General features: G+C 36.5%; 1 protein-coding gene and 1 long non-coding RNA gene across 31 annotated transcripts in view; one reads left to right on the top strand and one right to left on the bottom strand.

Annotated features, from left to right (window-relative positions):
* Positions 1-14199, bottom strand: part of Eif4g3 (eukaryotic translation initiation factor 4 gamma 3) — a 294208-nt gene that overhangs the window by 213866 nt on the left and 66143 nt on the right. For all 30 annotated transcript variants that reach the window (XM_047526878.1, XM_047526927.1, XM_047526928.1 and 27 more), the window contains exon 2: positions 3614-3689. In XM_047526878.1, the coding sequence (XP_047382834.1) occupies positions 3614-3689 (76 nt within the window). The remainder of the gene's footprint in view (positions 1-3613; positions 3690-14199) is intronic.
* LOC124965802 (uncharacterized) overlaps positions 1-14199 on the top strand; it is a 65556-nt gene that overhangs the window by 49190 nt on the left and 2167 nt on the right. Inside the window, exon 2 of the long non-coding RNA XR_007105232.1 lies at positions 5348-5464. This is a non-coding gene — a long non-coding RNA (uncharacterized LOC124965802). The remainder of the gene's footprint in view (positions 1-5347; positions 5465-14199) is intronic.

Raw genomic sequence — 14199 nt, 5'->3', positions numbered from 1 at the left:
ATGGTAAAATTATATAGTTCAAATACAAAAGCATGACAATAAGATAAAGTTAACAGTTACTATATTTAAAATTAGTTCATGCCTCTCCAGTTTTTTCAATTCTCCTATACCGTAACGGATGCTGCTTTTAATAGGTTTTTAAAAAATATTTTCCTTGATTCCTTTCTTCTTCACATGATCACTCAAATATAATAAAATAATCTTCCGTCTCATTCCTGATAAATGTCTCAAGGGTAAATGTGTATATACCAAGTTAAAATAAGTAAGTGCAAAATAACCAGGCATATAACGTGAAGGCATTCCAAAGGTGAGTTCAAACTTTTGATATTTATCTGATTAACAGCAGAAAAGCTATCTAAAATGACTAATACCAAATGTGAAGTCTACATAACAGAAAAATAGACATATAAAAACAAACAAAAAAAGCAAAATCTTTATATACTTTTTAAAGACTGGCCAGGAGTGTTATTGCCTTTCAAGGAATTTAACCAAGTCAGTGAAAGTGAGATGTGGGTGCTATACACCATAGCAATAAAAGGTGAACTGAGGGTTAGTCTTTAATGTGTGACACAGCAGTGATGCTAATGAACCTAGATACTAGAGGAATAATGACCAATACATAATTCTGGGGCTGAGACAAGGAACACAAAGAACTTCAAAGCACCCAGGCACATATTTTCTTATCTATTCATAATAATGTGTACAACACTGCAAAAGTGAAAAAGAAACTTAATTTTTATTGCATATATTATAGTCACTATAAATAGCCAAAGTCAAATTTGACTTAACTGAAAAACTAAATTCAAGCAGGGCATGGTGTCACATACATGCCTGAAATCCCAACTACTTGGAAGGCTGAAGCATAAGGATCACCAAACTTGAGGTCAGCCTTGGCAACTTAGTAAGATTCTGCCTAAAAATTTAAAAAGCAGTGAGGCTGTAACTCAGTGGTAGAGCATTGGTCCACCATGTGCAATCCCCCGCTCCTCAATCTCCAGTACCACTAAATTAACTAATTTGAAAACTTAAGATTCAAATATTTCATATAAACTATGCAGCAAGCATTGTCCTGTCACTCACAGAATTTTAATACTCTCTTCACCAAAGCAGTGAATTTTCAGTATTATATACATCTTTATGAGGCACCTTAATAACATACCTATTCTTTAAGTCAATAATCATATTTCTAAAAGCTGTTTTACAAAAATCACCCAAAACACAGAAAAGCTTTAGATACAAAGTTATTCCACAACAGCAAATACTGGAAACAATCTATTGCTCTAAACCCCTTTCTTCCACCACTACCACCTGCCCTCAGTATAGTCACTCTCTATGTAGTAGTTAGTGACCGTTTGAAAGCTAACTCGGATCTACTGCTCTTAATTCTCCACTGACTTTCCATTACATCTGAACTAAAACCTAAAACCTGCATCATGGCCTACAGTACCCACATGACCCAACTCTATCTTCTCTCCATCCAGCACACTGGCGCCCTTGGCGTTTCCAAAATTAGAGTAGGCCCACTGCCATGTCTGGGCCTGTACTTTGCTGGTCATTCTATTATAAATGCTTTATCTATAAGTCTTCTAAGGTTTCTGCTTAAATGCGTTTGTTTCTTTGTTTGTTTGGGGGAGGCGGGGGGGTCAGGGATTGAACCCAGGACCTCATCCATGCCAGAGAAGCACTCTACCACTGAGCTACACCTCTGCCCTTAAATAATTTGTTTTGTTTATTTGAGTGTGGACAGTATTGGGGACTGCCCTACCATTGAGTACATCCCCAGACTTTTCTTTGGGAAGACAGGATTAGATGTGTGAACCACCATACCCAACTCCTGCCCTTTCAAATAGACCTTGCTGGGAGAGCCCTTATTCAGACATTTTCTACCCCTCTATCCTGCCTCATTTTTACGAAGGCAGCTCACACAGATCGACAGAGTGTTGGAGAAAGGTTGTCTGTTTACTACCGTCTGTCTCACAAAAATGTAGGCTCCAGCATGGCTCAGGTACACAGAATAAAAGCTCTAGAAACCTGCGCAAAAGAGCAGGATTAAATTCTTACAATAAAATAATATACAACCAAGAAACAACACAGGAAAAACTAAAATGAAGTGGCCAGTTAGGATAAGACATCTTACACTGAGTTTACCACACAGAAAAAAAGACAAATGAAACTATACCAAAACAAAATGGTCATAGTGGTTGTCTCTAGAAATCATTCAAGAGTACAAGAATTTTTTATTTTCTTTCTTTAACTTATTCCAATCTTAAAAATACTTCAATGATGAAGGTGTACTTTTTTTAATTTAAAAATAATTATATTTTAGGAGGAATGTCTGACAAACATGATGTTGCCCTGGTCCCAGTACCTTAAAGGGAAAAGACTGCAACTATTTTCAGATTTTTTTTTTTTTTTGGGGGGGGCAGTACTGGGGATTGAACCCAGGGCCCTGTGCTTGTAAGGCAAGCACTCCACCAACTGAGCTATGTCCCCAGCCCTGTTTTCAGATTCTAAAAGTAATCCATAGTTAAAACATATAACAATCACTGCTCTATTTTGTCCCTTGAGATTACAATTATTTATGGACTCATCACCCTTACCAGACTGAGTTTGTTTACCACCTAGTTATATTCTCAGCCTTTTTTTTTTTTTTTTTTTAATTATGAGACAGGGTCTCACTAAATGGCAGAAACTGGTCTTAAACTTATGATTCTCCTGCCTCAGGCTCCCCAGTACCTGGGTTTATGTGGGTGCACCATCACACTCAGCTAGAATTGAAATATTAAAAATGATAGGTTTAACTCTCCTAGTTCCCTCAATTTCCTTAGGTTCACTATAAGACACTTAAAATGTGCTTCTAATTTTATTACCTTCATTCTCTAACTTTAAATTTCCCTCATCTATTAATCTGAATAAATCATTTAATATAAAAAATTTAAATTTCCTCCATTGTTCACTTTTCTAATCTTCCTGCATATTTTATATGTAACCAAGGAGGGGAAAAGTACAAGAAAAAAAAATAAAGTTAAAAAGAGCAAAAGTAGTGCTGGGGAGATAGCTCAGTTGGTAGAGTGCTTGCCTTGCAAGCACAAAGCCCTGGGTTCGATCCCCAGCACCGCAAAAAAAAAAAAAAAAAAAGAGCAAAAGTAGCCAGGTGCAGTGGTGCACGCCTATAATTCCAGCAGCTCGGGAGGCTAAGGCAGAAAGATTGGAGTTCAAAGCCAGCCTCAGCAATTTGGCGAGGCCCTGTCTCTAATAAAATACAAAAGCGGGCTGGGGGTGTGGCTCAGTGGTTAAGTGACCCTGGGTCCAATTCCCAGTTCTAAAAAAAAGAAAAAAAAGATTAATACAAAGCCAAAAGTTAATATTTATGGAAAGGAAAAAGAAAAGGGCAGGTGTACAAGACAATCTGTCTTAATATGATTGTTTTATACCTCTACTTCTTGGATTAAGATGAATAAAGGGTCTAAAAACCTTATTGTATTACGTACATCTAGTTCTAATCAGAGGTTACTGAACTTTCACCCAACACCTCTCATATATCAAACAACCAAACATTTTCTATAATACCAAAGGTTCAAGTGCAAACACAGACACACAATATTACACTCACCGTGCTGTAGACTGCTGAGACAGTAGGAGTGAAGATTCGGTCCTCAAGAGGCTGTTGCACAGGTCCTCTAGGAATTCTAGAAGGGTGAGTTAAGGATAAGAGAACTCAAAAATAAAGTGCTTTGTCAGTAAGAAAAAATTACCACCATAAAATTCTGCCAAAAACCAAGCTTTTTTTTACCCAATCAGTAGAGTCATATACTTTTTCCCTCCACAGAAACTGGAAAATAAAGTAATTCAAATTTCCTAATGTGATTATCTGTCTCTTCAAAAGTGGTTCCTATGATAAACATCCCATGGAAACTCAAAACAAATACAATCATAAAACTTTCCAAACTTTAGGTCCATGATACCACCTATACTTTCTATGGAAAAAGAAGAAGGAAGTATAACCAGAATGTATTCAGGTAGATAAGACTAAATCAAGTGAAAATTGCTGAGGAAGGCCCAGTCTTTTCTGCTAAGGACACTGGAAAGAAAATACAATTGTTTCCTTGTGTTTTTGCTCTTATTAATTTGAGTTGCAACTTTGCCCACAGACTCCACCAACTCCCCATTTTAGCACATCAACAGACCATTCTGTTTAAAGACAAAAGATTATCATTGTACTCAACTTCAAAATTAAAAGATGCAGGTACTCTTCTGCCTGGTATGGTAATATTTTGGAATGGAAGAAAGCATTTTTTTTTTTTTTTTTTTTTTTGGTGGTGCTGAGGATTGAACCCAGGGCCTTGTGCTTGCGAGGCAGGCACTCTACCAACTGAGCTATATCCCCAGCCCCGGAAGAAAGCATTTAAGGATGACAACCAATGCTGCAGGGGCACAAAGGCCCACACCTGAAATCCCCGTGACTCAGCAGGCTGAGGCAAGAGGATCACAAGTTCAAGGCCATCCACAGCAATTTAATGAGACCCTGTCTCAAAATAAAACCTCAAAAGATGGTAGTTCAGTGGCTGAATGCCCCCAGGTTCAATCTCCAGTACTAAAAAAAAAAGAAGAAAAAAAAAAAAAAAAAGAACAATAACAATTACCTCTGGGCTTATATTTCTTTTTTCTACAATGGATACAAATTATTTGAGTTGATTTACACTTATTTTTTTTTTAAATGACAATAAATCCAATGGTGCCAACAAAAGTGTGGATAATTCTCAATGATTTTTAATCACAAAAATATGACTCTTAATGTCGTAAATCCAAAATAAGATTCTTTCCTTCATCTTAAAAAATAGTGCTCCTTACAGCATGTCCCTTTCTTATTCAATGAGATGGCTTGGAAGAAAAAGTAAAAGCTGCAAATAGTAATTTTCTCTTTTTTAAAGAATTAATAGAAGTAAAATTCTTTATATCCAAGTAGCACAACAGTTTACTGAGGTTAAAGAGGGGAACTAAACAACAACAACAAAAACCCTATGTTTTAATTATCAAAGAGGCAGCACCATTCTGTAGACAGTGTTTTAGACTACCAGCCTCAGACAATAGTTAAACACTTTGTCACCACCCCCTACAAAGAACTGGTTTAAAATGCTGCACTGAGAAGTGACGAAGCTAAAACATGTCTTACAGGAACAACCTCGTTCAAACCGTACCCCCCCCCCCCCACACACACACAAAATGTTCAAAGCACAAACCTAAGAAGTTTTAGGACAAAAGTCCTTAGTATTTATTCGTTTGTTGGTTAGTTCTTCCAGAATGAAGATTACTCCTATGCTAAAATTAAATTTTCTTTGCATTACAGTTCTGCAGTGTCGTCACATGACTGGTGGAAAATAAGGTCATTCTTCCTTCTGCAGTACCAAACGCTGTTGCTTTTTCCAGTGAGGACTAGTTCTCACAATGGAGAATAAGTTCTCAAGTAAGTTATCTTCTATGCCCAAGAGGCTGAGCCAGTTCCCTTAACTGTACAAAGGAAAGGTTAGGACTCCCAATTCCTATTAGTTGCTTTGTCAGCTAAAGAGATTACTATAATTACAAGATTTCTGTGACAGTCTTTTATTTGGCCAACAATGTAGTAACAAATAATCTTCCCCCTTGACTTCATTTATTTTGTTGCCTGTAAATTAACAGAGAAAATAGTGGACTGATAAATTAGTTGTCTTAAAAGATCTTTTGTACCAAAAATTAATTAATTTAAATAAAAATAACAAAAAGAAAAATCAAGAGATCAGAGTTTCAAGCCTAGCTGTATGACTAACCAACTACACTGTCTGCACTGAACCACTGAGTATTATGCCCTGAAGTAACTTGTCAAATTCAAAAGGCTAAATTACATATCCAGGCATGGCTCCCCATAGTCCATAAAGTATGCTCTTCCTATTACATCAACCAATCCTAGGGTACAAAACTTCTTAGCCAGATAGAAAAATATCACAACCTTTTCAAAATACGTTTGCCCCATCTAAAGATGAACTAAAGTCGGGCTTGGTGGCACACACCTACAATCCCAGTGGCTCAGGAGGCTGAGGCAGGACGATTGTGATTTCAAAGCCAGCCTCAGCAACTTAGTGAGATCCTGTCTCAAAATAAAATACAAAAAAAGACTGGGGATGTGGCTCAGTGGCTAAGCGCCCCTGGGTTCAATCCCAGGTACCAAACAAAACAAAACAAAAAATTTTTAAAAAGATTAACTAAATTATTAGTCTACCCTATAAGTGTCAAAGGAGCATCACTAAAACTTCTGAAAAGTTCTGAATTCTTACCTCAAGCTCAATCATCTGCCCAATGGGGAACAGTTATTACTACAACACAGATAATGAATTTAACCAAAGGAACTTAATTTATAGAAGCAATTTTGTCCTTTAATTACAATGGTGATGGTTGTACAACTTTGTAAACATGGTAAAAAACATCAAACTCTTAAAAGTATAAATTACATGGAATATAAATTATCTCAACAACAACAACAAAAAAAACCTAACTTGAGATTTTATCAATTTAGAAGGCTGTTTGGTCCACTACCCTACTTAAAAGGCTACATAAATCAGTATGAGATCAACACTACTAAATTTTTTCTCCTGAAAGAAACACAAGAGCCAGGCATGGTAGTGCAGGCCTATAATCCCATAAATTTAGGAGGCTGGGAGGATCACAAATTTGAGGCCAGCCTCAGCAATGTAGTGAGACCCTTAGCAACTTAGCAAGACCCTGAAATAAAAAGGGCTAGGGAGGTAGCTCAGTGCTAAAGCACCCTGAGTTCAATCCCCCCACACCATTAAAAAAATAAAAATAAACAGAAAAAAAAAAAAGGAAGGGGGGAAGGATGAGAGGGATGGAGGGAGAAGGAAAGGAAAAAGAAACAACACATGGCAAACTCTTACACTACAGCAGACTTCCTCTTAACTCCTCCTGCCATTGAGCATATTATCAATTCTTGTCAAGCTCTGAATCTCCTGCATAAATCACTGGCAGCAGCTTATTTCCCTTGGAACTTAGGGTAACAAGCAAACGGCTTTTCATATTACTACTTAAAATTCTGATTTGACCTAAGAATAGTGCAACATGCATGTACAACGCTCCAGAACACACTGAATTTTTTAAGATCTATGACCAAAATACAGTAGGGTCCTAGGGGATGTGGCTCAGTGGTAAAGCCTGGCATGCATGAAGCCCTGGCTTTGATCCCCAGCAACAAAAAAAATAAAATGCAGTAGTGCACACCTCAAATTGTTGACTTATGTAATGTAATTAGACAATTCAATCAAAATCATTAGCAAGATTGTGCAGATGGTATGAATTAAGTGAAGAAAGACTAAGAAAAAATAATGTAAATTATTTCAAATTCTTAACTCTAATAAAAAAGGCAAATTTCAAAAATAAGTAAAATGAAATGATTTTTAAAGTACTCACTAAATATACTCTAAATTAAATGCTAACCAAGCAAATGAAAAACTAAGAGAGAGAATATTTAATCAGAGAAATCCAACAATTCATGAGATCACACAATGATATGAATGTTTTTTATTCACACCGTGAAGGAAGGAAGAGGTGAATAACTTTTAAGCACAGGTGTTTACTGAAACTTCATGAATGATAACTTCAGGATGAACCTTCCTGATCTGTGGAAGTCACAACTGGCACTGGGCTTATCTACTAGAACCGCTTTAAAAGGCAGATTTTTCTGGGGAGTGACAGTGACCAAATTATATTGTCATATTGTGTGCATGTATGAATATGTAACAACAAATACCAACATTATTTACGACTATAATGCATGAATTGTTAAAAATGTGGAAAAAGAAAAAGATGCAGATTTTCACAAATTAGAAACAAGTAAAAGTCAACAGAAATCTTTCCTCCATTTGCTGAAACATTAATGTTCCATTTACAATGCCCAAATGAATGTTTCTAAACCTTGCCCCACTACCCTAAAAGAAAAGCTACTATCCCAGTGCTCAGCACAGGCAATATTCTTAAAGTAAGAGTGTCAAAAGTTATCATTTCCACATGGAGAGAGCAAGAATATAAATGCTATCACACAAATACTGCTTCACAGACGAAAACAGGACATGACATCAGCAGATGAAAACAAATAATGGGAAGGCCTTTTTCTGTACTATTTCTTACTCGGGCTTTAGACCAATATGGTAACATCAGGCAACTCATGCCTTCTCTACTTTCTCCTGGTTTCTACACAGTTTTGACAATGAACAAAGAAGGTAACTTAAATAATACATGAGAATAATGGAAGAATTTTTAGACTATACCCTATTTCACAGAGATACCACACATGATTTGTCAAAAGAAGCACTTTTTAAAATACAGTTTTGGAAATCACTAGAGGCCCTTTAATATTAGCACTGACCCAATGGGATAGCTCTTTGAAAAATTTCAACAAACCAGAATATTCTGAAAATTATCCCTACCAAAGAAATTTTAACTGAGCTTTAAAAAGGAAATGTACTAGTCAAAACTGAAAACGTAAGTACATATGTTTTTAAGTCTGTGAGAATTCTGCGTTTAAGCCAGGCACAGTAAAACTTGCCTACAATTTCAGTTACTTAGAAAGGAAGCTAAGGCAAGGGATTACAAATTTAAGGCCAGCCCGGGCAATTTAGCAAGGTCCTGGATCAATATAAAAAACGCAAAGGGCTGGGAATGTAGCTCAGAGGTAAAAGGCTTGCCTACCATGCAAAAGGCCTGCCTACCATGCAAAAGGCCTGCCTACCATGCAAAAGGCCATGGGTTCAATCCGAACCTTCCAAAAAAAAAAGTTCTGTTTACAGAAAAGGATCCAGACGAATTCAGGATGTTTAAAAAATATTTTAAAAGGTCCCAAATTGGACTGGGGTTGTAGCTCAGTGGTAGAGCACTTGCCTAACAAGTGTGAGGCACTGAGTTCAATCCTCAGCACCAAATGAAAAATAAATAAATAAATTAAATAAAGTTATTTTTTAAAAGAGGTCCTAAATCACACCCTTTGGAATTTTTCACATCCGCTGGACACAGAAACTTAACTGACTAGTTATAGAAAGACAATTTAAAAATTACCTTCTCCAACCACACAAGGTAACACATGCCCCATGTTCTAGCTACTCTGGAGGTTGAGGCAGGAGATCAACTGCTCAAGGTCACCCTGGGCAATTTAGCAAAACCCTGTCTCAAAAATACAAAGGCCTGAGGATGTACCTTATGGCAGAGCACCCCTGGGTTCAATCTTCAGTATCACAAAGGATGGGAGATTGGAGAAGAATAGGCAGGTGGGGTGGCACACACCTGTAATCCCAGCAGCTCTGGAGGCTCAGGCAGGAGGATCCTGAATTCGCAGCCAGCCTTACAACTTAGCAAGGCACTTAGCAACTCAGTGAGACAATATCTCTAAATAAAATATAAAAAAGGGCTGCGGTTGCGGTTGAGAGGTTAAATGCCCCTGGGTTCAATCCCTGGTACCAAAAAGAAAAAAAAAAAAAAAAAAAAAAAGTAAGCTGTTGGATACCTACTCACAAAATGTATAAAAATTAACTTAAAATAGATTAAAACCTAAATGAAGAGGCTAAAACAATACATTCCTTGAAGTAAACATAGGGCTAAATCTGCATTACCTGGGATTTGCCAATTAGGTATGACACAAAAAGTAATAGCAACCAAAAAAATAAAAATAGAGAAACTGTACTTCACCAAAATTAAAAACCTTTGTATTTCAAAAGACATCACACCAAGAAAGTGAAAAGACAACCCACATAAGAAAAAATACTTGCAAATCATGTATCTGCTTACAAGTACAAAAATACATGGGAGGAATAAATTCTAATATTCTACAGCACAGAAGGGTGACTATAGTTCACAACTGTTTATTAAGCATTTCATAAAAAATGAGCAGAGGGTCAGGCACAGTGCAATGTGCCTGTAATCCTTGTGACTCAGGAGGCTGAGGCAAAAGGATCACAAGTTCAAGGCCAGCCTCAGCAATTTAGCAAGGCCCTATACAATTTAGGGAGATCCTGTCTCAAAATAAAAAATAAAAAGGGCTGAGGATGTGGCACAGTAGTTAAGTTCCCCAGGGGTTCAATCCCCAGTTCAGGAAAAAAAAAAAAAAAAAAGAACGAGCAGAGAAAAGCTCAAAGGTTCCCAACACAGAGAAATGACAAATGCTTACGAAACTGCTAATAATTCTGATTTGATCATTCATTACTCATGTACATATACTAAAATTTTTTAAATGTACCCAATAAATATATACAATTACAAAATGAAGAATCACAATTAATTCATCAGCTATAAAAATGCTTCAAATTTTCTTTTTTGAGGGGGGAAGTCTTGCTAAATTGCTAAAGCTGGCTTTAACTTGTGATTCTTCTGCCTCAGCCTCCCACACCACTGGGATCAATTCTGTGCTTATTTAATTTCATCATGCTGATTTTGATACATTTCATTTTGAATCTGATCCTATGCTTAATTTTCCAATCTAAGTTTCCCAATAGTCTCTCCCATTTGAAATCTATAAAACAAACCACACTTTGAGTATAGCCAACTAATAAGTTGCAAATTTCACCTAATATGATTTATTACATTGACCCAAAAGGTATCATTAATACTTGGTTGAAACTTGAAAATAAAGCCATAAATTACAAATAAAGGAATAGAATAATCTTGAGAAAATTGAGATAATAGAAAATGAAGCCCAGTTAAAGTGATAACTGAATTTTAAGGCCTAAAATGCAACTAAAGAATGCCACCAGTTGTATATGGTTAAGCTGCCCAAAAACAACAAAAGGAAAATTTTAAGAATGAACGCTTTTGGGGTTGGGGCTGTAACTCAGTGGCAGAGTGCTTGACTCTCACGTGTGAGGCACTGGTTCAATCCTCAGCATCACATAAAACTAAGCAAATAAAATGAAGGCATGCTCTCCATGTACAACTACAAAAGAAAAAAATAAATAAATAAATAAAAAGAATGGAGGCTTTTGACCTAGCTAATATTGAATAAGCCCAGTACAGTTTCTTTTTCTCACAACTGAAAACTCCAGACATACAGAATAACACGCATGGGGACTCTGAAAAGTACACCAAAAAGGCAGATTGTGGAACAAAGTTGGTCAATGTCTCACAAGGGGGAATGACGGTGTATTTTTTTTTTTTTGGGGGGGTAGGGGGCGTTTATCTGTTTTTGTCCTCCTTTTTTCTATAGGCTTTGCCTTGAGTGTAGGCCCCAGTCAACAAACTGAGTAACAGAAAAGCAACTGAAATGCCTAAAATGTGCCGTGGTACACACCTATAAAACCAGCAGTTCCAGAGGATGATGCAGGAGGATCACAGGTTGGAAGCTAGTCTCAGCAATATTTAGCCAGGCCCTAAGTAACTCAGTGAGACATTGTCTCAAATAAAATATTTTTTTTTTTAATGCTGGGGGACTAGGGTTATGGCTCAATAGTACAGTACTTGCAAGGCACTGGGTTCAACTCTCAGCACCACATACAAATAAATGAATAAAATAAAGGCCTATCAACATCTAAAAAAAATATTTAAAAAAAAATGCTGGGATTATGGCTCAGTGGTTGCATACTCCTGGGTTCAATCCCTGCTAACAAAGAATTAAAAAAAAAAAAAAAAACCCACACATTAGAAAGGAAGAAAGCAAAGGACCCCACAGTGAGACAAAGGAGTCTCAGCAAAGCAAAGAACTCTGCACAGCAATGGCCACTGAGGGAGGAGGAATACCACCAGACACTGGTTGATGGGTGTCCAAGGACCACATCACTATTCAGAGAAGTCAGCCTTGTGGCCTTACCACTCCCCCTTCATACTACAGCTGATACACCCAGACAAGGCTAATTAACCTGTCGGTCCTCCAGAAAACAAGAGAACAAATTTTCAGACCATACGAGCTATGATACCCTAACAGACTTGGTTTAAAAAAAATCCTCAGCATTTAAAAAAATATGAAAACACTATATTAAGGCATATAACAGTGCCTGGTATATAATAAACCTCAGTAAAGGTTAGCTACCAGCTGGATGTGGAGGCACACACCTATATTCCCATTGACTCAGAATCAGAGGCAGAGGCATCACAAGTTCCAGGCCAGCAAATAAGAAAATAGAAAAATGACTTAACGAGGCTCTGTCTCAAAATACAAATATAGAGGACTATGGATGTAGCTTAGTGATAGAGAATTCCTGGGTTCAGTTAAAAAAAAAAAAGTTAGCTATTATGGTTATTTTTAAAACATTAATTTTTAAAGTGGCCTAGCATTTACACTTAGAAGTTTTATCAGATAAGTTTTGCTGGATATGAGTTCTAGGCCTCCGGAGCACAGCACTTCACAACACAGTCACATAGCTAATAGGTTTATCAAATGTACACTTTTGTTAGTGAAACAAGTGATACCATAAGCATTGTCATGGCCATCATATAAGTTGTAACTTTTTTTTCAAAGAAGGAGACTAATCCCTATTTTCCTATACAGTCACAGAAAGATTAGATAACAATAATTAATGCTCAATTTTAATCAGATATATACAGCTTCAGTAAGTAACTTGTTTCTCAGGTTTAAGGTTAAGCATCAATGTTCACTGTCACTACTAAAGTAGGCAGGCATATGAGTAAAGAAGCTAACACAATCCTTAAAGCTGGGTAAAAAGGGCAAATGAATGACGCAAAAAACAAACCAAAACAAAACCACTACCATGGCCAAACACCAAATACCAAAAGCATGACATTTCTATCTTAAAAAAAAAAAAAAACCTCAAAATATGAAAATGTCTACTCTTCCCTGTAAGTATAAAAACATGGCTAAGATCTTCTCATTATTTAATCACATAAAGCACCATGTAAAGGAGATGCACTCCTAAATAAAACATAACCACCTGTTATTCAACAAACTTTTGCCAGGCACGGTGGCACATGCCTGTATTCCCAGCAGCAAGAGAGGCTGAAGCAGGAGGATCACGAGTTCAAAGCCAGTCTCAGCGATTTAGCAAGGCTCTAAGCAACTTAGCAAGATCCTGACTCAAACATAAAACAGAGACACCAAGAAACTTCTCTTAACATATGTAAACACAAATAAATACTATTTCGCTGGTCACTGTTAGAGTGGAGTGGGAAAAAAGGCAGATAAAAGAGGCTGTCATTTTATTATTTCATTAAAATTTTCCAAGGTAGGACACTGTAAAGTCTAGTAAGGTGAATATTTCATTCTATTATTAATTTCTGAAAATGAAGCCTAAACTACAACACATCAGTATGTTAAAGAAACAAAATTTTAATCTTTTTTTAAAAAAACTACAAGGTTTTATTGTCTTTTTTGTTTGTTTCTTTCAAGGGGGCAGTATTTTTCCATTATTTTATTTTATTGATGCTTTGGTTTTTTTCCACAATAGATTTAAGGTGACTTAGAAAGGACATACATAAGAGAATACTGCAATAAAAGTAAATAAGTAAACAGAAAAATAACCAGTAGGCTACAAAATTCCATGATATTGCAAACACTGAATATCAATTTGGCTCTGAGCTTCCCGATAACCAGAGTGAAAAGAGAAATATTTACATAGTTCCTAGTACTTGATGTGAGGAGCAGAGCATGCATATGTATGTATCAGTTCCCATAATACTGTAACCTTAAGGATTAATACCTCATTGAAACAAAAATTGTGTGGCCCGTTTTAACACAGTATAACAAATATTAAAGTAAAACTTTTAAAATGTAAAGTTACCAAAAGCCATAATAACCCATGTTATTTTCATTTCTTAAAATGAATATTTGCTGATGAAGCAAATCAATTCATATTCAAATCTACTCAATTCTCTGAAGTGAGTTCTTATTTCAAGTTATTTCAAATGAAATAATTCAATAGACTTTTTTCTTAGAGTACTAGGTATTGAACCCAGAGCTTTTTGTTTTGTTTGGGTTTTTTTGTTTTGTTTTTGGCACTGGGTATTGAACCTAGGGGCACTTAACCACTGAGCCACAGATCCACAACTTTTTTGTATTTTACTTAGTGACAGGGTCTGGCTGAGTTGCTTAGCGCCTCACTATTGCTGAGGCTGGCTTTGAACTTGAAAAACCTCTTGCCTCAGATTCCCCAGAGGATGGGATTACAGGTGTGCACCTGATGAACCCAGAGCTTTGCACATGTTGGGCAAGAAATGAGCTAC

This window comes from Sciurus carolinensis, chromosome 1 (genome assembly GCF_902686445.1).
Source record: "Sciurus carolinensis chromosome 1, mSciCar1.2, whole genome shotgun sequence".
In the NCBI taxonomy this organism is placed as follows: Eukaryota; Metazoa; Chordata; class Mammalia; order Rodentia; family Sciuridae; genus Sciurus; species Sciurus carolinensis.
The sequence above is the reverse complement of the archived record's forward strand: the minus strand, read 5'-3'. Positions and strand labels throughout refer to the sequence as shown.